The sequence below is a fragment of the Salarias fasciatus genome, chromosome 11 (assembly GCF_902148845.1).
Source record: "Salarias fasciatus chromosome 11, fSalaFa1.1, whole genome shotgun sequence".
NCBI classification, from domain to species: Eukaryota; Metazoa; Chordata; class Actinopteri; order Blenniiformes; family Blenniidae; genus Salarias; species Salarias fasciatus.
The window spans coordinates 22,423,912-22,450,812 of NC_043755.1; the positions used below are offsets into that span (position 1 = coordinate 22,423,912).

The window sequence follows — 26,901 nt, forward strand, 5'->3', positions numbered from 1 at the left end:
TCACAGGACAGTGTTTAGTTTGTGTTTAAGTCAACATACGTAATGTTAATAAAAGCATTACTTTTGGTGATAATGAGACTCATACCTCGTGCTTTTTCTGGTATAAAACATTTTCTGTGGGCCTCTTTTACTCTGTGAAGCAGATCAACATTACTGCAAAAATATGCAGAAGTAGTCTGAGCAAAGTACTGTCTGTCTGACTCTTCATTTATCAGTGCATGCCAATGCCTAGTATTTTTGTAAGTTTTTTTTGTATCCTTAAAACCATAAAATGTTCCGACCTGTTTTCAGGCTTAAGCTTTGAGCCAGGTGACTCAGAAGCCTCGAATATCTCAAGCTGTAAACTTTGACAGCTGAACAGCACAGTGAGGCAGAGCTCTGGGATCATATCTGTAACCTCCTGACCACCAGAGTTTCTTTTATTCTGCCTCCTCAGTAGTTCAGACCAAACATCCCAGACTTCTGACTTGTGTTCAGCCAGGGTATTTTGTACAAAGGGTAGAGTTTTACAATCTCACTACTGAATCAGAGAAACTGTTCGCGGGGGTTTCCGGAAGCTCGGCCCACTCTCTTTCTCCTTCCATTCACTCAAACTGTGTCTCTGCCAATGAAAACAGGGATGCACAGTTTTAGGACAAAGTCCAAATTGTCTGAAAGGGCAGTGAGATGAGGGTTTGGTTGTTTTGAAGGTGTACATCAGCTGAATAAGTCGATATTCTTCTTGTTGGTGGTATAGATGTAAGTCTGGTTTCACATGCCGGATTTGATTAAAGTTATGTAAAAACAACTGTATTTGTCCCCAAAAGATTAGCCAACAGTATATCGAGTGTGAAGGTCTGCTTGGCCTGATTTCCTCTGATCTGCTGTCTCCTGTCGCCTCCTCTCTTTAACATCAGTAACCGAGTGTGTCTCTGCGGATCTCACTGAGGTCACATTGGCTGTCGTGGTGGAGGTTTCTGAATTTCACCCTAATGCTCACTATTAGCCTCCAAACAAATCATTCATGGTGGCTGTGGTTGCCTCCTCTTTCCCCTCTCGCCTTACCGTGGCAGGCTTTATTGGAAAATGGGCTTTGCTGTACTGCAGTGTGCTGCTCTCCAGCCTCAGCTGCCACCGCCACCACCACCAAGTCATAACTGAACATGTGATTTAGACTGTTCCAGCACGCCGAGGAAAGGCGAGTCGAGTTCACAGCTTTACTTGTCTGCTGCAATCACTCGCAGAAACACACCACCTTGGTGGTAACAAGTTTTGACACACACCACTTCCAAAGTTCACACCTTTCCCCGAGTCCTTACATCGATACACCCCCCCCACCCCTCTCCCTCCGCAGCGTTGGACCTGCGGTATGTTCACTCCGCTGCGTTCTGGGTTCAGTTCCAGTAGTTGTGGATCTGCAGTGGCCTCAGTTTGTTTCCTGAGGTTTTGCAAGGAAATTCCAGCACCATGGATCCACTGACAGGATCTGTCCTCATCACAGTTTGTAGCTGCTGGCAAGCAGAGACCCCGTGTCAGGGAGCTGTGAACTCTCCATTGTCCTCCCCGCCCCGCCCCGTCCCGGCCCCCGCCCCCCCCCCCCCCCCCCCCCCCCCCGCCCCCCCCCCCCCCCCCCCCCCTGCTGTCAGCCACCCAAGTGTGGGCTTCAGTTTTAATCCGTGCTGCTGATCTTCTCATTTACCGATCCCATTATTGGGCCCTGAATGAAAGAAAAGTTACTCTCTCAAGCTTTTGTTGCTCGTACAGCACCCGTGCAGGGCTGCACACACACACACACACACACACACACACACACACACACACACACACACACACACACACACACACACACACTCACACATTCAGAGTCAGACACGCACAGACTCCTCCAGCCCGGTCTGAGGCTCCCATATTACTGGTAAACCGAGCCGTATGCCTCCTCGCCTCTCCAGTGAATGATAGCACCTGTCCCTGCAACGAGACGCTCATTGTTTCAATCCCTGTCTGAGGGGAGATTAGCTAACGCCAATTGGCCTCACAGATCATTTCACCTCTGAATTAGGCCTCCCTCAAACTCCCTCCACGCAGAAATGTGTCAGGAAATAATCCCTTAAGGGCACTGGTAATGCACATTTGTGGAGCAGAAGTGAACATGATATTGGTTCTGGTTAAGTACTGTACTCGGGGCCACCTAGAAACCGGGCCTTTTATAATCCCGGCCAACTGTAAATATTGGAAGCTGCGCCTCTTGATTGTTTTAATAGCAGCAGATGTGGCAATTAACACCACCTTATAAAGCCCGCTTGTATATTTGTTTGACTTTTAACAAATGTTCCCACAAATATGACTTGATTGTGGGAATGAACATTAGTGAAACCGAGAGCTGATATGAGAAGGTCTCAGCTCCGTCTTGTGTATACTATTGAAGGGTGTTCCCAATTGAGACTTGTCAAATAACGTCTCCCCCCGTCTCTGTAACCATTTTCAAACGCGTTCGACCAGAAATTTCACTAAGCCGGCGTTGTGGGGATTTTTCCACAGACGTGGCCTCAAAGACAAAATCAGTATTGAAGTTCCTCTCTTTTTTTTTTTTTTTTTTTGAACTATAGCTTTTTAACTCTACTGGTTTGAATTTAGAAAGCCGGAACAAGTTTGAAACGTGTGTCTGCCTGTCAGCTACAGGCAACAACAGGCCAGTCGAGAACATTTTGTGGTTTTGACTGTGTTGTGTTGGCTTGTCATTCGTGGGCAGATGGGACAGTGCGAGAAACATTTTACAACTGGTAACCATAACAAGTTATTAGTAAATAAAGGGCCGGGGCTTTTAGCGAATAAGTGTTCCCTTATGGGTGGTCTTCGGCACGTCAACACCAATACTGCGCGCTGTTTACATCAAGAGGATTCTTTACTTTACACTGTATTGATGAGCATGCCCGGTGAAGTGTTGAGAGTTTGTCAGTCCAAATTCATCCAATTCAGCGAATCCAGATTTAAAAAGTAGGCTCTTTTATTTGAAGTTGCGTCTTAAATCCCTGAGATTTCCAGCTTTATCCTGTTGAACTGACATCAGAAATGACATTTTATTGAAATGAGCGAGCAGCTATAGCTATTGAGCATAATTCAAATAAGTATAAATAGATGTTTTTCTTTTTTGTGTAGATCTATTTTCTTGAATGTATTGTTACAAGTATAATAATAAGGCACGCACAGTAGCCTTCAAGAATTAATGCACACATCTTGTTGGTAACGGTTGCAGAAATCCTCCGTAGTCTGAAATGTTTTGCTCTCCATCAACAGTTAAATTGAGCCCCGCCGTTCAGCCATAAGCTTCATTCCTTCATCTGGGGGAAATTTAAATGAGGAGGTCGGTTTTTAAATGAGGACGTAAGCTTTAGAAGATCTTTGTTTCAATTCCAAAAAAAAAATCCAAAAAAGATTCAAAAGGATACCAGCGTTGTTTACCTATCCCACTTTGAAATCTCAGTGCTGCAGAGATCACAGTCTTTTCACATGATTTATGCAAACATTTTCTAACATATACAACGTGTTCAGAAACAAACTTCTGAGTTTGCTCGGCACAGACTTTTCCAAGGTGTTGTTAGATTCCACTGGATGTGTGTTCATGTCGGGGGGGGAAATTCACGAGGGTCCGCTGGAGTTCTTACACGAATGCAAAATGTGCATGTGTTGGACTTCTGCTGGATCATACTTCACATATCTGTAAACAAACAAACATCAGCCGCAGCTGCTTTTTTCATTGCTCTGAAATTATGTTTCATTGTTTTATTAGATATGAACTCCCACAGCAGATTAATTATATCTAACTTGCAGTATTTGCTTGCTTTTATTCTATTAACCAATAATTTACAAACTACGATGAAATAAGTAAACATTTGCATAAATGTTCACCTGCTTCTAGTGAGTGTTTATTAGGTGAACCTTTGGCTGTAATCACAGCACTGAGTCCGTGTTGACATGTTTCAATCAGGCTGGCACATCTGTACAGTGCCGCTCCGTCAGGTTGGATCAAACCTCAACTGCTCTTTTCAAGTCCAGCCACAAATTCTCGATTGGATTCAGAGCTCAGCGTTGACTTGGCTCATCCAGAACCTTCAGCCTCCTGTCTTTGAACCATTTGTGGGAGGATTTTGATGTGAGCTCAGAGTCGCTGTCGTGTTCCTCTCATGTTGTTTCGCATTCAGAGTCGAATTATCCTTCAGGATTTGCCAACAATTTTCAGTATTTATGTTACCCTTTACCTCTACCAGCCCTCCATGCTTCACAGTGGAGATGGTGTGTTTGTGATGATGTACAGCATTTGGTGTTCCTTGTTCTCTAAAGTCTAGTTCGAGTACCAAAAATCTCAATATCTCTCCCATCAGATTTTCTCTAATCGACCTACCAAGCGACTTCCAGATCTCTCCTAAGACTTTTTTCAAAAGTGGCTTTTGTCTTTGTCTGAGATGGTTTAGACTGGTGAAGAAGCAACCCGAGAGTGTCTCCCATCCTCTTGTAGCTTTTAACGCTCCAGGTTAAAAGCTTCCTCCCTCTCAAGTCTTTTTCCTCTCCGATCACTCAGCTTGTAAATTTAAACAAGTGCCACCCACCTTCCATTTCTAATGGCTTCAGCCGGACTGTGTTGGATGTCCAGTGAGTTGTAGCCGTCTATTTATACCTTTTTTGTATTTTCTACGAATAGGTTGAAGTGTTCTCTGTTCTCATGTAGCAGGAATAGATAAACCGGAGACGAGGCCTCCCACACACAGGTGTTTCAATCGGACAGTCACTTTCCTCTTTTCTTTTCTTTTTTTTGTACTCACTTGGATTTGGTGGTTGAACCTCTGTTGACTCAGATCAGACATTTTAAAGGAGGTGGATATATAAGCAAAAAACAGAGATGTTGATTAGGGAAAATTGGGCCAAAACATGGTTCAATCTAAGAGATTTCTTTCTCAAACTTCTTCAGACTAGCGAATAAAACAAATATGGCTGTTGGTAGCTCCTAAACTAAAATGAGTTTGACATCGCTGATCTAATGAAATACATTAATATTAAATGTGAATGGATTCAAATGTGTCCTCCCGATTGATGAAGCGTTTTCACTTGTTTGTCCGTACAGTATCCGGAGGCACCAGGAGCGCCGGGCCATCCTCACCCCCATCCTCACAGACTTCTCCGTCCGGGTGACCGCTGCTCCCGCCATCATCTTCAGCAAGACCCTGTCCCCAGACGGCGGCCAGTCCGAGGTCAGCGCCCGCGCTCCAACACACCAAAGAGTCAGCTGTTTTCTGCGAAATGCATTAAATTCACAGTCAGATGTTGGCTTTATTTCTCCCTCCGTGTTGTTGAGAGGTGTTCATGACTTCCACCGACTTCTCCTGCACTTTGACCCTGACCTGCAGCAGCCATGATTGCAGCCATTACTCCCACAATCCCTCCTTCCTATGAAAATAGACATTGATTATGTGAGATGTCAGAAGTATTTACGTTGCTCTCCTAACATACAGTAAGTTCCTCATTAGGCTTCCCCGAGCCGGTCCGGCGTGTAATGGAGGCTTTTGACCTCCAGAGTTCAAACCTTTCTGCTTGTACAGCTGATATTTTCTGGCACGGCTCTCTGAGACTTCCTGCCTCTTTGATGCCTTGTCCGACCACGCTAACGTGCCCCTTGACAATGTGTAACAGCTAATCCATAGTTTTCATTGACACACACACACACACACACACACACACACACACACACACACACACACACACACACACAGTTTCTGTGTAACCCCTTTATAAATTTATAGTCAGAGCCAGTGAGAACCAGAACACACACACAAAAAAAAAGGATTTTGAACATTTTTGTTAGTTTTTCTGATGAGGATCTTATTAGTTTTCAAATTTAAATAAGTTAATTTTTGCATGTATTTATCTCACAGATGTTACAACGATTTAAATTATCAATATAATGAAGCGCGCGAGCCATTCATCTTCATCTAAATCTTCATTTGTTCATACGCGGTCATTTACACCTTCTGGTATTTTTGTTGTCATGTTGAAATTATTGGTGCTGCACACACAATTACAACCACTCAGAATCCTGATGTACTTATGTTTTGATGATAGGAAGTAACATTAACAGTCCACTGGCTGTTGAGTGAAGTTTCAGCTGCCTCCAGTGAAACTGAACAGAAGAGTCCAACACTGTTGTGTGTGTGTGTGTGTGTGTGTGTGTGTGTGTTAGTGACTAATATCAGCCTCCGGGCTGAGGTTTACACTGCCGGCTGTGGGCGGGACCCTTGAGAGGACAGGCGGAAGAGCGTAAGAAGGGACACATTTGAATAAAGAGACTGAGATATGCTGCAGATAGTAAGAGTATACAAGTTGAAAAGAGAGAACAGCAATGCTCTGGGGCCATGAACAATTCTCTTGTTGTTTTGGATGCGTTTCCTGCTCTTTCCTCCTCCTCCTCCTCCTCCTCTTCCTCTAACACACACTTGTTTTCCATCCCCTGTCCCTCCAGGAGGTGGTGGTGTGTGGCCACTCCCTCGAGGTGAACGTGACCAGCAGTTTGGACTTCTACCTCAGTGTTGCCCAGGTGCACCTCCTTCAGCAGCTGCTCAGAGATAACATGGTGGGGATGGACGCTCCAGAGAAAAGCACAGAGGTACAGACCATAATCACAAAGATGAACACGCGTCAACATGTGCCTAAAGGGGGAGTTTCTGCTGGAAAAGTATTTCATATGAACAGTACACATGATGGTGTTTAATCAATGCATATCACACACAGAGGTCCGCTTCAACAGAACTGAACTGAAATGAGTTCATCTGGACTCAAGAGGTTCCTGTTTTACGAAAAACATTTACAGTGTCACATTAGCATTTTCCCTCTCTTTCATTGTGTTTATGTGCACCAACTCAATTCTTTTTCTGAAGTTATATTTGTGTTCCCACATTTTTAAATCACACATTGGTCCTGTCAAATATCCCTTCTTGTTTATACCAATAATTGTTTTTTTTTGTTTTTTTTCCCATAAAACTAAAACTTAACTTGCTAGATTAAAAATCCTTCCCAATCACGTTGACGATGCTGTGACTATTTTGGGTGAATCCAGCACATTCAAATATTTACTCACTCAGCACAGGGCTGTTCTTTAATGTGGCCGTAGTTTACTGCGCTGCAGCTTTCAGGACCCTTCCTATTGTTTACAGGACAGGGATCTCCCAGGCGCCGTTTGCCCCGTCTGACCGCTTAATGAAGCTCTCTAATGGAACGCAATATAAAAATATTTACCAGCTGTGGTGAGGATGGGAGTCACAGATGAGGGGATGGGGACACGGCAGAGACAGCGAGGGGGCGAGTGGGACGCAGTGAAGTCAGCTGAAAGAGTGATTTTACTGTTATCTCCTCTTTCGGTTCTTTATGGGAGGATGTGCGCACTGACGTGCTCGCTGTGTCCCATGGCTCACATCCTATAAGGCTTCTGTGACGCGATGGAGGCTTCTCAGGAAGGAACGTTTCCAGTCATCCATCTCAAATCACAAACTGTGACGTTCACAATCCACGCCGATGAAATTAGAAGATCTGGGCAGAAAGGTATCACAGAAACAAAACGCGACGGGCTCCTTTTCTTTCGGTTAGTTGCAGTTACACCTAGGGAGGTGCCTGTTGTGCATCTGTTCTTGATTTGGGTGATCTCCGAGCCCTCACCCCTGACTTGTAATGATTCATGGCTTGATTCTGTTGAGGGCCAGCTAACGGCTGCAGAGGGTTCAACCAGGTTCAAGGCAGGATGAGAAATTTCAGCAGCTACTCTGGGAGGTCTGCTGGCAACAGTCTGAAAAATAAAAATAAAAAAGTCTCAGCCCCTAAGAAAGTGTCACCAGCTTAAATAAGACCATTTAGATTTTGATTCATTGAGGTTCAGTTGTTTTTCCTAATCCCAGCCAGCGACACCTTACAGCTTCACAACAACACCCCACACGTACAGTGTGAAGCCTTCCTCTGCGATCCTGCTTTTCTGCACATTTATGATGAGCTGTGACTCCTGGAGGAACTGCAGCTTCAGAGGATTGCTCAAGATCATTGTGGCAGTAGCTACTTACCGTGCAGTGTTTTGTTTTTCATTTCATACAAGTGATGGGAACTTTTCCTGCAGTACTTTGCATCTGCTGTTTCATTGCAGCCTTCAGCTGGATTAAGCCAAATTGCAATGACACACAGGTCCAGAATGAGGTAATCTAATAATCAACCTTTACTTATGGGGAAATTAAGACTATATGTTGGAGAAAATGCCCCTGTTTTCATTCATTTTTGACTTTTTAAATATGCCCTCCTCACTTCAGGTGCATTATTCCAGGTTGGTTACTCGTAAGGTTTTATAGTTTTGACATTAAAGCATCTTAAACGCTGAGGTCAGTCGGTGTGTTTTCACCTCACTGCAGCTGCAGAAAATAGAGGTTACTCTGGATAAATGTGGTCTGGCTTTGTCTTTTTTGACAGTCTGTAAAACTATTTGTACCTCCATCTATCTTGGTGTCGTAAGACTCTTGGCGGCCGGATCAGTCCGGCTGCTCAGCCCCTGCAGCGGGGAGGTCAGTATGACTAAGACTTGGTCAGATCTGGTCTCCCCGGTCCATTATGCAAGCTATAGAGCCCTCTAGTGGTGCGTTCAGTGAGCTCGGCTCCTATAGATGTGCAGCCTGCTCAAACAGGAGACGCAGCTCCGGCAAATCAGGTCTGGCGTTGAGGTTGAAGTGTGGACTCGGCGAAGGCTTTTTAGACGCAGTTAAACTCCGCTCATGTCTGTCGACAACCTGCTGGCATGTCACACAGTCTTCCTATAGTTTAGTTGTGTTATCAGTGCCAGTTTCCACAATATCATAATTTGGACTCTGCGCACGTTGTTTTTCTTTGTGATCGATCCAAGCTCTGGTAATGATATTTATCAAATTTGACAGTTCTGTTTGTACTTCCCTTATACAACCTGTTCAAAGGATTCAATTAGAAACAGGTCCTGGGACTGCGGCATCTGGTGCAGGCAGTTGTTTTTTGTTGTTGTGCCTCAATAATGCATCTCCGCTCTCACAGCACTGTCCCCAACTGGAGTTTAAATTAAACACCGCTTCTTACTCACTCTCTCATTTCAAAATCTTTTCCCCTCCTTTTTTCTCATGCTGTTTGTCTTGAATAGATTCTCCCCAATCCCAGGCACTGATTTCAAACAGTTCCCATCGCCCCTCACAGCTGTGTTTTATTGTCTGGGTTAATGAATTTGTTTTGTAGGGGCTTTTGGGTTCCCTGGCAGTAGTGAGGCAAGCCAGGCGCGTGGGCAATGTGTGCAGGCATTGTGTGTGATTTCAGCCATTTCTAGACACTGAGCTGTCCATACATACATGCTGACGCTTGATCATTTCCTCATAATGGATTTCATTCCAGCTCGCTGTGCTTTGTAGCCAGTCGTCTGCAGTCACCGGAGCAGTTTTCCACTTAAATCGCGACACAGATGCAAATCAAGTACGGCATGGTTTCACAGCAGATGTGTTTCTCTTTAAATTGCTGCGTTATTAGGATGTTTGCCGTGGCGTTAGCTACGGTCCGTCACAGCTTGACTCCATCTTCTGTTTCGTTTGTCCCCCCCCCCCTTTGGATGGCAGTGATGATAAAGTGAAGCTGAGTTCAGATCAGGCAGCTTCCAGCACCAGGAGGCCCCGCAACCACGGAGCTATGAATAGATGATGGAGCGGTTTCTGGGACTTATCTCACTGCTGTGTCATCAGCGTTGTCACCCGGCAACATAGAAATGCAGATCATCATACAGACACACACACACACACACACACACACACACTCGCTCTCTCATTCATTTACTTGCATATGGCTCGCACATTCTCTGGCTGCGAACTGTCTGCAGCTTTCATTTGAAAGCCGGGACTGTAACACTTCTTCATGACTGAACAGCTGACCTATGTGTTTGCTCTGATGTGACGCTGTCCGTTCTCCACCAAAGGTCTCATGAGTGATTGATTACGTTTTCTCACTCTTGGTCTCTGCTTTTCCTTTGAGCTCCGCTTCCACATGCAGCAGATCTTTCCTCCTCACCCTCTCACTGTCTCTTTATAAACTGTACTTGCCAGATGTTTTTACACAATATACCTGGGTTGGTTTTAAAATGTTCCAACAAACTGGTATAGAGCAAGAACACACACACACACACACACACACACACACACACACACACACACACACACACACACACACATATACACACTCTCACAGGCAGAGCGGGTCAGCCATGTGCTCGTACCACAGTGCGAGAGGAAAATACCCTCTGGTACAGGGGAAGTCCCGCTCGGCTTCATCCTCCACCTCATCCTGGGATGATTACACGCATGGGAAACGGGGCTTTAGACTTCCTCCAATACTCATGCACAACGCACACACACACAATGCCAGTGCACACAGAGACATGCCAAGGCAGTACATGGTTTTGGTAAAAGGTATCAGGCCTCACAGGAACCTCCAAATTAAGGTTCTTAGTGAACACACATGGAGAAAACGTCTGAATGGTTCTTCACCTGTTTTATCTCCGCTCTTTTTCCTGTTCTTTTCTTTGCTTTTGGTTAAAATTGCAAGGCTATGTGCCGTACTATCTAGCTAAAGTCTCTTTCCTGAGTCATTTGACCGTCCTCCAGCTCTTCTCTCATTCCCCCAATCTATCACTCACCTCGCTTTTCCATGCTCTTTTGTCGTCTCTCATTCATTCCTTTTTCCCTTGTGGGACTGGCACCGCTCCTGCTTGGAAAAGTGCTGACCCTTCCAGAGCGCGCTGGTTACATCACTTTGCTGGCCGATAGTGAGGAGGTTTCCCTCTCCGGATACAGATAGAATTTGACAGACTGTAGATTATAATATTGCTGTACTGTTATGTCTGTGTACTCTTTAATGCCTGCCTGAACGAGACACATGGCCTGCATTCTCGTGCGCAGTTGGCACATGCAGCGCTTCACGGCAGGCCGGATCGCCAGCCAAGAGGATGTGCTATTAAAGGAAAGCTTCTCAGTAGGCGCAAAGATGGTTTTCAGTAGCAGTGGCGGGTTTGGACAGTCGTTTTAAGTTATTAGTGGGGAGGTAGTTGTGTTTTACTGATGCATGCGGTGTACAGATAATATACTCGCCACTTAAATTTGTTTGTATGGTGAGGGTTTTTCCCAGTCCTTGTTTAAAATACTGTTTCCCAACCTCGGCAAGTTTAAACAGTCTTGCTGCTCCAATGCACTTGATGATGGTGAGCGACTCCATGACTCAGGACCAGAGGAGAGATGTCTGTCATCACACGAGAACGGTCTCAATGGTGTTAAAACTTTCTTAAAACATAATCCTGGACCCTTCACCCTGGCCTGTTAGCGAGATGGAAGGGTCCATTAAGTTGCTGTAATGACAGAGGGAATCAAGGTCTTGTCTCTTCAAAGTCTTCATAATTTGTGAAGTGTTTAGTCGTCATCCGACCGGCCTGCGATGCAGCAAAGTCACACATATGTAAGGTGAAACTGAAGTGTTCCTGGAGTGTGAGGATCGCAGGCCACTGGACTTCAACAGTATTTGGCCGGAGTAGTTTGGACCGCCTCAGCAGCAGCAGCAGCAGCGGTGTCCTGCAGATGTGTCTGAGTTGCACTCCAGTAAGAAAGTTTCATTCTCACAGTGATACTGATGTTCTCATCTCTCTCTGGATTAATATTCAGTGACCGTTCTCATCCCTCTGTAGACCCTCAAGTGCTATTTACTCCAGCTTCTTCCGATAAGCGATTTTTTTTTTTTTTTTTTTCCACTTTTGACATTTGTAGTCAACTGTTTCTGGACTCTGTCTTTTGTCTCCCTTTCAAAAATGATTATATCTACCATGTTTTATGACTGATTTGATTTTTTTGGTGACTGACCCTGAATAAGAATAGAATATCTTTGTCGTCTGATAGTCTTTTCAGTCTGAAAGCAGTCAATACTTTGGATATGTTGCACATTAGCTTCAGGTTCAAATAACCATACATTTATCAGTACTTAAAGGATGTGTTGATCTACACTAGAGATGCCAAGACATGTTTTAGTTTAAGCGCCACAAACAGCCCAGTTTCATTTTGAATGTGCCTGAATCTGAATCCACAGAAGACCTGTGGCAGGGTTTCCAGCATGCCTTCATCCCATCTGTACTGGACTTGAACTTTCCTCGGTGCTGCTGTTCAGTCGTCGGCCAGCAGCAACAACACAGAAATCTCTTCCACATTTTGCTTTGCTTGTCAGTAAATACACAATAAAACAAAAAAACATCTCAACTAATAAAAACCTTTCCTCACATCAGTCTTCACTCCAGTTGAAAGTGACCATGGGAGCAGGAGGCAGAATGACCTTCCGGGCTCCTCGGTTCATCAGTTCTGCTCTGGTTCAGATAGGAGTGTTAACCAAGGATCAGAATTGCGCAGCACAGCTTATCTACGGCGCGGTGTTGTTGACAAGCTTGGCTCAGCGAGTGACCCGAGAAAGATCTTCGGCTGTGTATGTTTAAAGTAAACGATTTCCAGGACCGCTCCTCTTTGTGATGAGTGTTTCATATTGTCTCGTAGCTGTTTGAGCTTTGAGAACCGAAATTTCCCTTGTGACCTCTGATCTTTGGAGGACAGTGAGGTGTCAGAGGAGCTCTTTCATACTCTGCTGTCCAAGATAAACATGGAGATTTCAGATGGGGGTGGAAATCCAAAGCCGGGGAAGGAGCAGAGCAGACAGTGGAGACAGCTTGACGGAGGATTACCAAACAAGTGAGAAAGAGGGCAGAAACACACGAAGATGAGACAGCGAGGCAGAGTCTGCTTGTTTGCTTTGATTCCCGGTTATATCCAAAGCATTTTGTCTACAAATGTGGAAGCTGATGTTCCTGAGAGGTCAGCTCTTAGCCAGTCAACCTGGCCATTAACCCTCTCTGAGGGCCAGATTTCTTTCACCCTGACCTCTTCCCCATCCTGCTCGGCACTATTTTCATTCGCCCTGTTGCTGCTGAGAGGAATAATAAATAAAGCTCCCTGTGCAGCCATCTCTTTTTCCATTTTGGCTGCCTTACATCTGCAAAGTAAGTGTCGTTGTCTCGACTTATCTTAAACACACATACTTTCATAGCCAATGTTCATCTTGCTGCCCTTCTTTTGTTATGAAATCATATCTTTTTTCCTCTGTCTCACTGACCCTCCTGTGTGAATCAACTGCTAATTGACAGCCAGTCATAACAACTCACCTTCCCTGTTCGGCCCCCGCGCCCCGACCAGGCTCTTCTCAAAGCACAACCGTGGCACATTTCTTAAATTGGCCCCTTGGAAACTCAATCTATTTGAGATCAGTAGCAGCTGAATTTGCTCTCCCCTCAATCGGTTTTGGCAAAATTGGCGTGAAAACTCCAGATAAAATCACTAAGGGATGGAATTCTGTTAGAACGCGGGGGGAAACAAACGGCGCCTTTGAGGAGAAGGCAGGAGGCCCCTCGCCATGAACCCGGAGATCGGGTGACGACTCAGGTGAGCAGGAGGAGGGAATGCCCTGCTCTCGCTCGCTCTCCCGCTCCCTCTCTCACTTTCTCTGCCTGCAAGGGAAGCAAGGTCACAGGCCCAGGGGAGCAGTAAAAACAGGGCACACCAGGGCAAACTGCCTGAGACACACACCTCAGCAGACTTTGTTCAGATGACTTTTTTTTTTTTTTTTTTGTCTGAAGAGGTGAAAAGAGGAAACAGATTTTTTTTTTTCTTCTACACCTGTATAAGCAAGAGTCCACCTAGAATAACAGGTGATGGAGGGGATTGGATGACCTGAACAGTAACAGTGCCAGTGTGAGTGGCTGCTTCTTCCCAACTCCGCTTTTCATGTCGGTCCACATGCTCCAGGAGTGTACTACTGATTTCCTGTTGGACTGCTCTCAATGGAGTAAATATTTACTCTCAAAGCAAAATGTACACATCATTTCAGGCTTTTAGAAGATTTTCCAGGGATACGGTAACATTTTCTGTTTTTCCACCCATGTCTTTCTCTCCGGGTCACATAAAGGTGGAAACTAAAAAAGTAAAAAAAAAAAAATTAAATAAAAAAAATTACCTCTCAAAATATGAACTCGGTTTGATTTATGTTTTGAACAATCTGACATTAAACCAGGTCATTAAAAACATTTATCAGAGAAAGCCAATGCTTGGATTTGAAAAGGACATCAGATAAAAGACAGAGAATTCAGGATAAAAACTCAGTTCAGCGTCAGCACAGCTTCATGTTTTAGTGTTCTTGATGTAATAAATGGTTCGATCATTTTGATTACAGAGATTTAGTACGGCTTTCACTTTGAAAGGAAAAACCTCTAACAAGCACCCATTGCTTGATTTGCATTTGGATCAGTCCTTGATGATATTTGTCATTTTGAAAACACACAGTGGAACCCAGGAGTCAAATGTTGCACAGCATTAGAGTGAGTTTAGAGCGGATTGTGCCAGTTTGACTCTTGATGTGTGAGTGCTGACAGCTCTGCCTCACTCAGGGCCAGTTCAAGGCAAACTGCCTCGTCTGTTGCGTCTGTGTCAGTGTCCATGTACTCGCCACTGTTGGTGCTGACAGCATATTGTTTTCTGCCAGTGTGGGAGTTCATGACAAAAACAACCCAACAGCATCAACTAGTGGCTCGAGTGGATAACTACATCGTTTTCAGTGTTTCTGCCGTTTCCGTAGACGACCAATGTTTTCAAAAAGGCGCTGTGTGAAACGGTGCTGAAACAAAAATGATGCTTTTTCACTTGAATCGTTGTTTTGTAATCAGGGCCTTGGGTTTTAAGGCAGCCTTGCAATAGAAAGAATTAAACAGAAAGTGGGGATGTGTATCACATACAGCACAGATGTTATTTTATTCAGAAATATTGCGTCTTCATGATCCGAAGCAAATATTGTATATATTTGGTACAGTATGTATTTATTGTATGTCTGTATTTATGAACTGTCTCAGCCTCTTCACATTCAGTGGTGAACTGTGCAACTGGAATTATTTACAAAATGTGTATAAAGCATTACTCGATTTATTTAAGAAGAGCTGAACTTGATTTTCCATCTCACCTGTTTGAGTTTGTCTGGCTGGAGGTGCTCCAGCCTGCATGTCACAAATCATCATAATCATCGGACCCCTCACACACACTGTTTGTCCTTCTCGTACTGGGTCCAATCCTCCTGTGATCTCTGTGAGCCTGTATAGTATAGAAGTTTCAAAGTTTACAGTTTTGCAGGTGTTGCTTGATCAGGTTTCTAAACATCTGGAGATGCCATTTTTCCTTCATGGTCTTTTTTGAACCGTGCTTGTCCAGTCCGGTTAGTTTGCTCTGCTTGTCGTTTTTGTTGTCGTACACCCAACTCCCCCCCCCCCCCCCCCCCCCCCCCCAACTTCGTTATTAGTCCCTGAGACGTGTCCTCTCTGTTCCCTCGGTAAAAGCTCATCCGTGCTAACACAGATGAGGGGACAGGGGGTCTTGCATCATTCTCCTTTGAGAGCCGAACGTGGAGCACATCAGAGGCCGAGCCTCACTCAGCCCTGGGAGCGCATCCAGACAGAAATTAAAGGAAGATTACTTCAATCCTCTTCTTCTAATTTCAGCTCTGTAAATAGACAGCGAGCCAGGATTGTTCTTGTCGTCATGCCACTCTTTGAGTCCTACGCGCCGTTGCGTGTGCATACACAAGAGTGTGTGCTCTTTTTTTTTTTTCCACGTTTGAACGTGGGACAGCGTGCACGCCGCCCCCCCACCATTCCTTTTACTGATCACGGCAGCATCACTCACGGTCTTTAGTGGGACCACATGGGCCTGAAGCCCATGCACCTCTCGCTGTCCTCCTCGCACAGCCTCGGCTCACCTCGCCATTGTTTACCCCCGCTGTTGCTCCTCATGAGCTGGTTACTACAGCAGAGAATACAAACATGGCTGTCAAGGTAGAGCAAGCAGCCATGTCAGCAGAACTCCACATAACCTAATGAAAGGCATCTCTGAGGCTTTTTGAAGTCTGTCCGATGGCTGCTTTCGAGAACTGCCAAGCCTGTTATTGAAGACAATGCAGTTTAAGGCCCCTTTTGTTGTTTGTTTGATGGAAACATAATGCCAGAGCTAATGATGTTAAGTTGAAAGCTTGGATGAGTGGTCCTGAGGTGCTCTGCTGCACCGAGTGGGGTTTTTTTTTTTTTAGCCGTGCGTGCCTGCGAACGGAGCATTGCTACACTCCGCTTCAGCCCCGAAATATAAGCACTGATGGAATGAAAGAATTGCTCTGAGTTCATGGGACTCATGTCCAGTCACAAGCGATGTGTTCAGCTTACACTTTCCGACGAGCCCATTTCACATTCCTCAGATTCTCACAGTAGCTGAGCCGCAGACTCTCCTACGCCCACTTTGAGGAACACGTTTCAAACACCAGCGTCACCATCAAGCCCACCTCACTCAGGGACTCTTTGCTTGTGTAAATACTGAAGCCTGTATATTAGATTAGAAAATTACCCCCACACAAATCTCAACGCTAAATGGGGATGGTGACAGCTAATGAGAGCCAGTTGTTCCCTGCTCCATTCCCATGGAAAAAAAAAAAAAAAAAACATGAAAAACTGAGAGGACAGAGTCTGCTGAATATTCTGCTGCAGTGGCCACTACGGCTGGAGCAATCAGGACCAGCCTAGAGGTGCTCACAGTGCACCGCTCCTTCACTTTGACTCTCTCTGATGTGTGTTTGGAGCCACATTTAGTCCACATGTACCTACAGACCAAATAAATTTTATCTGTTGTTCAGCCTTGAGTTACAATGTTCAGTCACATGCATCCGAGTTCAGCCAACAGATCACTTCGGATGAGCGCGGGAAGCCCATGTGTCATTTCTGAGCGCTTGTCACGAAGGCCACGTCACGCCAGGAATTGTTTTGCAGGCATTTTTTTGTAACCTTGATTTTCTTGGGTGAGTAATAAAACCGCATCCTGCCGGTCCGAGCAGTCGATGTTATTGTAGTGATGTGGTGTAATTCCAGTCCTCACACTCACACCTAACCTCCGCGCTGGGTTGGATTTTTGGTTCCTATCGGTGGATTTGTTCAGGGTGACTAAAGCAATAAGTCTCCTGTTGAGTTTCAAGGGTGGGTTTCTGTCAGAGCTTTTAAATCGGTCTCGATTGCCAGAGATTAGGAGCGGGGCGGCGGTGGGAAGGCGCTCGGCGTTAACTGAAGGCGTCGAGCAGCCCGCCGAGTGTCAGCACTGTGGACAGATCTCTGTTCGGCTCTGCGATGGCAATCTGCAGCCTATTTGTAAGCAAAATAATGTCGTGTGCAGGCATGAAAGACAACCGGCTTTGAAGCTCAGTCGTTTTGAAACGGAGGCTTCAGCCGCCACATCTCCCAGAGCCAGGCCTTTGTTGGGCAGCACACTGCAGTTCCCCACATGGACCACATTACCTTACTCTTTTCATTCCTTTTTTTTTTTTTCTTTCATTCTCCAACCTTTATCATTTTGCATCTTTGATTTCTTCCAGATTGAAAACCATCGTCTGACTTCATCTTGTGTCTTTAATTTTTTTATATTTTTTTTATATTTAAAAGTTAAGTATTTTACAAGCTTCTCTCTTGCTCCTTCTCGTAGACCCGCCACGCCTCCCCATTTCTCCTTCTTGTAGTGCTTTCCGGACGGAGAGCGTTCCAACTGACCCAGCGCTTCAGGAATGTCAACATGCATAAATTATTACTGTCACTCCGTGTTCGCTCCCCCCTTCTACCCCCATATGTCACGAGGCATCGGGGGACATGCGAGGAGCAAAATATTCTCACATTATTAATCTAATTGCAACCTCACACAAAGATGGATGTAAGTCAGAAGAATGATGTTTGGAATGAGAAAAAGAGACTGTCTGTTGTACTCCATTGAGAAACATGCTATTAAACCCCCCCAGCAGCATTACAGGGTGGAGAGAGCTTGTTAAAACGGCCCCACTCGGCGCCCTGAGCCTCGGAGTACACTGTTTAAAGTACAGTTGACAGTCCCGCTGAAGCACTCGGCATCCATTTGCGAGCTCCGGGGTCACGACCTTCCGTTGCTTCTTTGTTGTGGTTCAGCTGAAGTGCATAGCAGGTTGCCTTTGTTATTGAAACAAAGTTCAGCGTATTAAATGACTGCCTTTGATGCCCTTTTTATGCCTTGTGACCACTGTTATGGTGCACAAAGCACTGACTTCATATAATGAATGTCTTCCTCCCTCTGTTTTCCTCCAGAAAACGAGAGAATGAATTGCGCTTTTTATGGCATTTGGTTAAGTATTATTGTTGTTATTTTTGATCAAATGAGGAATTACTGCATTGAGGGTTTTTTTTCCAGTCAGCACAAAGGCACAGAGGCCTGCTATCAGCTTTATGGTTCTGCTAAACAAAAGTTAATAGCCCCGCAGGAGCCTAACCTGCAACTTTGATGTAGTCAAGATACAGAAGTTAACTTCTATGCAGGCATCCTGCAAATAAGTAGCTCCACAGTATAGTACTGTCAGAAAGATTTAGTAATGACTTCCCATGTTCTTCAATGGGAATTCAACTGGAGGCCCTTGAGGACATGGGGAGATTGAGATAAACAAGCAATTTTTCAACAAGAAATCCATGAGAGGTAGCTCAGCTGCTTCCGCTGACCTCAGCTGACTACTATGGCTACTGCGAGTGCCTTTCACACCAAGCCAAGCCCTCACACAAACTCAACTGCTTGTTCTGTCTTCACAGTGTTTCCCCTTTTTATCAAGTCTGTAAACAAACGTTTTACTCTGGAAGGAAAAAATGATGAAGGCTTCTCTGCAAGCCAAGTTCCTGAGACGATGCCACACAGTGACCTTTTTTGTCCTCGTTTATTATGCTCAAGTCATTTTCGTGCTGAGAAAGTTTGATTGGTGATGCGACACCTGACCTTTCAGTCAACAAGAGTTTGCCTAACTTTGTTGGTCTCACTAATCTAGCACACTGACTGTTTTTGAAGGTGCTGTTGTCAACTGGTGTGTTCATATGCAAGAAGAATCCTTCGGAAATGATGTTTTATAAAAGTGTATGGTCGACACCAGGGGTGTCAAACACATCTTGGTTCGTCTGACTATTGCAACACATCATCAGTAGAGTAAAACTAACCTGTCTCATGACGGTCTAATCCCAGCTCACGCTCCCTGTTAGTGGGCGAACAATCCAACGCTTGGTGAATTCTGCTTCACAATCATAGGAAGAGACGACATCGAAGGATCAGAAAGCAACTTCACGATGAACACCTGGCTCCCACAGTTATCCCTGTGGGAACTTTTCTGACACCACCTGCTTAAAACCTAAAAAATCATGAGGCCCTGCTTTCACCGTCTGGTAAAATAGTGCTATAATAACTTTTGATTTAAACTTTAAAGTTTCTTTGTCGTGGTGCAGAGTATATATAGTGGAAATGTCTACTTTTTTCACAAAGCCAAGCAAAGACTTGCAATTGTTTTATTCTCAACGCAAAGTCAATTTTATTGAAATTTTCTGGTGCAAAATACCTTGAAATGTCCCATAAGACTTCTCCTACAGATGTTGTATGATGCATGTTTTTTTTTTTCTAATTTCCCCCTGACAGCATGGCTTTGAGGCCTGTTTGATAGCAGCGAGGTTGCTGGCTTTCATGACAGCATCATTGATATCTCACCTCGATTCTCAGTGTTGTGTTACCTCGTGGCTTGGAAAGCCGGATTAAAACCTCTTACTGACCAGTTTTGGCCCTCGGGCCTTATGTTTGACACCCCTGATCTATATCGTCACAGGTAATACATTTCAGTGAGCTTTAGCAGGTTCAAGCTAATCGGTACTAGTTGAGTTGTATATCAAGCAGATTGTGTGTGTGTGTGTGTGTGTGTGTGTGTGTGTGTGTGTGTGTGTGTGTGTGTGTGTGTGTGTGTGTGTGTGTGTGTGTGTGTGTGTGTGTGTGTGTGTGTGTGTGTGTGTGTGTGTGTGTGTGTGTGTGTGTGTGTGTGTGTGTGTGTGTGCGCGCGCGTGCGCGCGCGTGTGTGTCTCAGACATTACCAGCTTGGCACATCGTGTCCTCCAAATGTTGCCAGCTGCTGGAGTTGCCGTTCCATATTGAGGAAGTTTCCAACTTAGGAAGTCATTATTCCCATTATTTTTGACAACACACAAACTCACTTTTACAACACTGGTCAGTGGAATACCACAACTTCCTGTATCAAATTATCAGGCCTTGTTTCAAATTAAAAATCATCATTGTCCTACACGGAGTCCTGCCATGCACTGGGAAAGAAGAGGAATGTAAAAGACATATGCTGAGGGCTGCCTTGCTGCCAGGTTGGGTTGCGGAGTCTGCACAATGTCCAACAATGGATCAGATGCTGTGTACACTCCATCACTGAGCCCCGGACTGTGTCTCAAACTGTATCGCATTACTCATTCTACACAATCCTCAATCAAATACGGCAACTGTGCACTTTCCCAGAAAGGCACAAGATTTCTATTTGCAATTAAAATATCTGCAATATCCTGAATTGTTTGAGCAGTTGCTGCTGTTGTGTTGTGATAATATGATTTTCACATGACAGGAAACTCTGACATTGCAAATGGTGCTGTCAAAAGTGTTTTATTATGCATTTATACATCCGTCTCCTGTCCTGTTTTACTATTCAGCATTAAAGTTTTCAGCTCCTTTAAAGCAGCAGCTCGCTCCACTTCTGCTCAGTCACTAAAAAGGCGCCACCGGTTGAACGAGGAGTCCTGTGTTTCAAACCTTCTGACCCTCATGAACATACCAGGAGCTCACAGTGCGCTGCACTTAAAATAGCGAGCGTAAGTGTGGAAGTATGTGATTTGGAACAAAGTGCGAGTCTTGTTTAATGTATTTTGGACCACTCTTAAAGTATAATGAATACATATTGGTCCTTTTGGTGCTTTCTGTGTCTTTAATGTAACCTTGAAAGCACAGATTGTATTACTTGACTGGATTCAGACTGCGCTGAAAATATGTGGTTATTAAATATACCCTTTTGAAAAGAATAATAGTCACCTTTGTTCCTTAAACTCTATTTATTTTATTCTTTCCTGTCGGCTACCATACGACTTCCCGACCATCTTAAAACATCCAGATTTTCATGTTCCCCCAATCTCTGAACCTGAATTGCAACCTAGTTTTCATTCATCTGGAAGCAATCAGCTGCTGCATATGTGGTATTCACATGTGAAAGTTATGTTGTCATTTTCAACTAGCCGGCCAGCACTGTAAACGGGTGGCATTCGGATGATGTGACATTTGCTTCCGAGCATAGCCCCCCCCCCCCCCCCCCCCCCCCCCCCCCCCCCCCCCCCCCCCCCCCCCCCCCCCCCCCCCCCCCCCCCCCCCCCCCAGCCACACTGCTGTGAGCCCCACTGACACAAACGGGGGTCAGAAGTCGTGCAGATGCGCTCCGATATGATTGGCGCTCGGGAGACTCACGGTTTCACACTTTGGGGATTATCCTCCATTTTCCAGAATGTTCTGTCTGGAGACTCCGAGGGGATGACCTCATGATTGGCTGACGGGGGCAGAGGGCCGCGTGCGTGTGTGTGTGTGTGTGTGTGTGTGTCGTCACACATTTGCGATCGTGATCGAATGAGCCCAGAGAAAGATTGCGCTGGGATCTGGAAACAGGGTTTCAGTGCAGCCATTATATAATATAATAGAAAATAATGGCTGGAAAAGGGGATTTTAGTTGGGAGCATGCCTGTAGCTAAACTCCGTGTTTGTATTCTGAATTTATTGCCCTCTGTCAAAGAATAAATTGGTGCAAAGTAAATGCATATAGACTGCAGAGCAGTGTGTTTTCTGTCTACCTGTTCTGTTTCTCTGTCAGTGTTGTGGGGATCTAACTAAGCCCAGAAACAGGGAAGAAGCCAGTAATGTACTTTAGATCTCCAGCTGAGATCAAATCCTGGGAAAGCAACAGACTTCATGTGTGTTTACATGTCCATATTTATGATTGCACTGATTGCTTGTGTTGAGTCACATTATACGGTCGTACAGTGTGCTTTGTGGCATGTTTTCTCATTGTTCTCCTTCTTCTTTGCCCACGATTGTGTTCCCCATCATCCATTATTCCACTTGTAAGCACATCTAAATATAGACCAAAAATTTGCTTAGGGGGCACTCTTTTAGTAGTGGTGGTTAAAAAGAAGACGGAGTCTTTGCCGTAATTGTAAATGCATGTGTGCACCCTCAGCTTGGGAAGAAAGACGGAGAAGCATAAAGGATATCTGTGGCCTGTTGCTCATTCCCAGCTGCTACGCAACTCATTTGTCCCTTCCAATGTGTAGCTTTCTTTTTCTTTTTCTTTTTCTTTGTCTGTGCGGAATACCTTTTCAAATACCTACTTTACTTCAGCTCAAGCTTCTCTGGCTTCACGCGACACACAGAGAGACAGGTCCAGACCCTCCTTCAGCGTTCTCTGCTCTGCTGTTTGCCCGGAAAATCTTGCATTTCTGCAGAAAAGACGTGCACACATCCTGTCTTCATTATGGCAGAGAGAGGAGACGGGTCTGGCAGGGCCAATCCTGTGAAAGTCCCGCACATGAGCCTGGTCGAACAGAACAGAGCAGAGCAGAGCAGAACAAGCAGGCGGGAGGGCGGGCGGGCATGCTGCTGCGTTTTATATGGCTCTTGTTCTTAGCCTTTGATGACACTGTTTAGAATAGGAAATATCTAATAAGTCAAGTATTCTGTCTAATGTGCTGCCAGTGGGTTTAGTATTCGCCTGGAGGTCTTGAAACACTATCTCCGCCACAGCAATAATATACATTGAAAATTCTCATGGAGTGGGTGTAAGGGAGTGATGCAGGGAAAGAGAGGGGGCAGCTGAGAGCACATGGCGTAATGGCAACCATGTGCATGTTGAAGCAGATGGGGGGGGGTTACACCTCGGATCAGTCTCCTACATTTTATTCACAACAATCGTGTTTCAAACACTGCAGTAGCTAATTAAAGCAAACACTGTACCCATCGACATGGCTGAGCAACACTCGGGATGGGCCTCAGTAATCCTGTAATGGGGTTGGAAATTATTATTATTAGGTCCAATCATTCTTACTGCTCTCAACAAGCCGTGCTCTCTATGTTAAAAAAGTTGTTGGACCATTTAACATGTTTTTTTTCCTCCCATGTTTCTTATTCAGTCTTTGTGTTTGTGTCAGCCGCACTGTAGGAAACGAAAAAGCAGCTTTTTTTCTGTGTAATATTTGCCTGCTACATTATTTTTAAACTCTCCTGGGAAAGTTTGGGAAAGTGCTTTTTTTTTTTTCCTAAACAGAACATTCCCAGTAAATCATCATTTTGTAGGTAGCATTTAGTTTTATATGTTTGTCTCATTCTTTCCCCCGGGAGCCGGTGGCAGCTTCTTTATAGTGTTAAAGATGGCACGCTTCGGTCGCCGAATAAAATTGCCTGTTTTCATTGTCGCTTCAAACCCAGCAACCCACTCGCACTGATTTATATCATCTGTCACTGGGAGCTTTTTATTGCCACAATGACTGGAACCCTCCTGACATCCGTTAGATGGAGCCAAGCATAAAATCTCAGCTGCTTTTCTACACCGTACCGCAGGCTCTGCACGAAACCCCTCAAACCCCTCAACCCTTTTTTTTTTTTTTTTTCAAAGACATTTCCAATATTGCGAGAAGTGCAAAATGATTTTTAGGCCACAGGAAAAGTCCCAGAGCATGCCTTTAATGTCTCTGCGGCCATACGATGCTTTTCTTCTTTGGTCAATTTGTCCATGGTTTCAATCAAATGAGTTATTCGGTTTTCATCTTTAAGCCACGAGAAGCAAATGTAGCAATTTTCAAAGAGGCAGAGCTACAGATGTAACGCAGTGTAATTTAATTCCCTTATCTCCCCTGTAACATGGTGTGGTTTACATTTTTTTTAATGCAGATAATAGAGTGTCATTTTATCATCACTTTCATTTTAATTTTGTTTTAAATTAAATCTTACAAAAGCCACAATACAATGCTGAAGTCTTTTATTTTATGTATTGTCAGTAGAGAAATGTTTCCTGTTTTCTACATTTAACTGTCCTGCTTGGGAAAAAAACAAGCATATTAAGTGGGAAAAAAAAATTACCTTTCAGAACATTCCTCATGTATATATTTAGATTATATGCTGCTGCTTTTAGTCTGTCGTCTGTGGCTGCGTGTTCTACCTGTCATAGTCAGTAGGAATCTCTTTAAATGTGTTGAAGTTTCAGTGAAACTGAAGTTAAACGTAAATATGAACTACAGGATGAAAATTGACTGAAGCTGTGTTAGCTCTTTCATTTTCATGTGCTATACAAGCTTAAGGAGTTTAATGTAATAACCGTCTGCGTTCATTCAACTGTCACCATGTTCTTTGTAAATAGTTAAACTAAATTGACCTTTAGGATACGTTATCGATCTGAATAGAAGGTGATTCTCCTTTCACAGGTATTTAAGACCCAATCCTGTTTTCATTCAGGCTTGATTTGATTTTTTTTCCAACATACCGTTAATTAAACCTCGTTGATTTGGTATTTCTACGCACTGGATACAAGTCATGTGCATGGACACCAGAGCACAGACTCACTGAACAGGCTTCTCAGATGTTTTCTGGTTCTAGTCAGCGTTCTATGCAGTCTCCAGTACCCTCACACACATTTTCTACTGGCCTCCTGCCAGCCAGCGTAGTTCTCATGCTCTGGTTCTTCTCTTAGAGCGTCATCCTCGCTGCTGTCCAGAGGTTTTAAGATGCGCCATTTCAAAGCCTTTGAGCAGCTTGTTTACAACAACATCCAGCATCTTTCCAGCACCACGGCCGCAGAGAATGTTCACGTTTTTAAAAAGCAGACTCAAGACGCAGCTTTTTAAGTCTTGGTTTTAGGTGATTCATTTAGTTTTTTTTGCTGTCTGATGGTGTTTTTCTCACCTGGTTCACTGGTATTCAGCCTCATGTTCGTGTTTCAGTATTTTACTGTCATTGATTGTTTGAGCAGAGGTGGCAAAGTGGGGATTTTTATATTGCTCTCAAAGCAGTCTCAAGGCTGCAATAAACTCGTAACCTTTTTTTTCCTCAGGTTGCAGCCATCCACCATGTTAGTATGGTCTATCTCTCTTTTTCCATACAGGTGCGTCGCCATGAGCGGAAGAGGGGAACGCGCAGCAGCGCAGCGGCCGCTGAGTCGTCGTCGCGTCACAGCGGCGCCGGGCCCGACAGCGGCTTCGGCAGCGACAGCGCCCGCATCCGCATCGTCCAGATCGAGCAGCAGAGCGGCGCCAGCCACCACTGCCTCGCACGGCCCTCCCACAAGTCCACCATCACCAAGAACCTCAGCTTCATCCCCTTCGACATCTTTCTCACCGCCAGCAAGCTTTCTCTCATGACCTACTCCTGCTCCAGTCACACTAAAGCCCTTCCTCCGCTGTCGGATACACCCAGCACCCCGGAGAGGAAGGAGTCAGGGGATAAGGTGAAATGCCTCTTATCTTTATCTGTCATTCACACTGAACAAATCCAGAGTAGTGCTCTATAGGTATAATAGATTTATAGCCCACAGTTGTCAGTTGGAAGTCTGTTCTCATTTTCCATGCAGCTTTAATGATTAAAACTGAAGTGAGCGATATGCCACATGGACCTTTCCTTCCTAAACCAGTGTTTTAAAAACATTAGATACATGTATGTGTGTGTGTACGTTGCAACAATAAAAAAGCTAATGTAGCAGGCAGATGTCAAGCTGAAGCTCTTCTGGGCACTCACTCAGCACTATCCCACACAAAACAGAGAAGAATATAAATGGCTGTCATGAGCGTTTAATGCTGTTAGAGCGGTAATAGGAATGTCAGTCTTCTCACATTCACACCGAGGAGGTGTGTGTTTGTGAAACAGTAGTTGTATGAATATAGGAATTACTTCATGCTCAAATGACATCAAGTGTTTCATTTACTTCAATTCAGAAGCTCTGATGATCTGTGTGTGTGTGATTTAGGTGGGGAAGAGTGCCCTCAACCAGCCGGAGATGCTGTCGGAGTCTCCCCCGGCCTCAGCCTCCCCGACCCCTGATCCCGGTCCGGCCCCTTCGGCCCCTCAGGGTTCACTCGCCGGCCTGACGGCGGACGACATCCTCAACAGCAACACGTCTCAGCCGGCCTCCCCGCTGCTGAGGGGCAGCCTGCTGTCACTGGACGGCCTGCCGACGCCCACCCGCTCCTCCGCCCGCCAGGCGCTGGGCGTCACCATCGTGAGGCAGCCGGGGAGGCGGGGGGCCGGCGACCAGGTGTTGGAGCCTCTTTTATACCTGCAGGTGATGCAGCCGTCGGCTCTGCTCAGCTGCCATCACCGCAAGCAAAGGATGGAGCTGTCGGTGTTCGACGTCTCCTTGAGAGGTGTGGCCTCTGACTACAAGTGCCTAGGTGAGAGAGATCAGCAGAAAGAGCGACTAGCAGAGTTCTCCTCGCCCATTTAAAGCCCATCTTCTTACTGTTCTCCTGTTTGCTGCTTTGTTTTCTCTGAACCTCTGCCTGTCCTGGTCCAGACCCGGGAAAGACTCTGCCAGAGTCTCTGGACTACAACGTGTTTTGGCTGCAGACAGTAGCAGCAGAGGTGGACGGTAAAACTGGCATCCCTCCCCCTCTGCTCTGCCTCCAGATCAAAGATTTCCTCAACGGACCAGGTGGGAATCGGGAACACACACAGTTCAGTGCACGCACGTCAACATGCTGCTCACCATTTAGTGCATCCGCTTCACATTTCAAATGCATCGAAGGGAAAATTTCCTCTATTATGAAATAGGGCCAGCATGCGCGCGCACACACACACACACACAGACCTGCTAAACAAACATCGTCCAGAAGCACACACGCGCTCCTCTTCTCTTTGG

At 45.1% G+C, this 26,901-nt stretch overlaps 1 protein-coding gene across 2 annotated transcripts in view; it reads left to right on the plus strand.

Annotated features, from left to right (window-relative positions):
• vps13b (vacuolar protein sorting 13 homolog B) overlaps nt 1-26,901 on the plus strand; it is a 312,159-nt gene that overhangs the window by 200,043 nt on the left and 85,215 nt on the right. For both annotated transcript variants that reach the window (XM_030102906.1, XM_030102905.1), the window contains exons 33-37: nt 5,096-5,222; nt 6,488-6,631; nt 25,153-25,494; nt 26,011-26,434; nt 26,557-26,694. In XM_030102906.1, the coding sequence (XP_029958766.1) occupies nt 5,096-5,222; nt 6,488-6,631; nt 25,153-25,494; nt 26,011-26,434; nt 26,557-26,694 (1,175 nt within the window). The remainder of the gene's footprint in view (nt 1-5,095; nt 5,223-6,487; nt 6,632-25,152; nt 25,495-26,010; nt 26,435-26,556; nt 26,695-26,901) is intronic.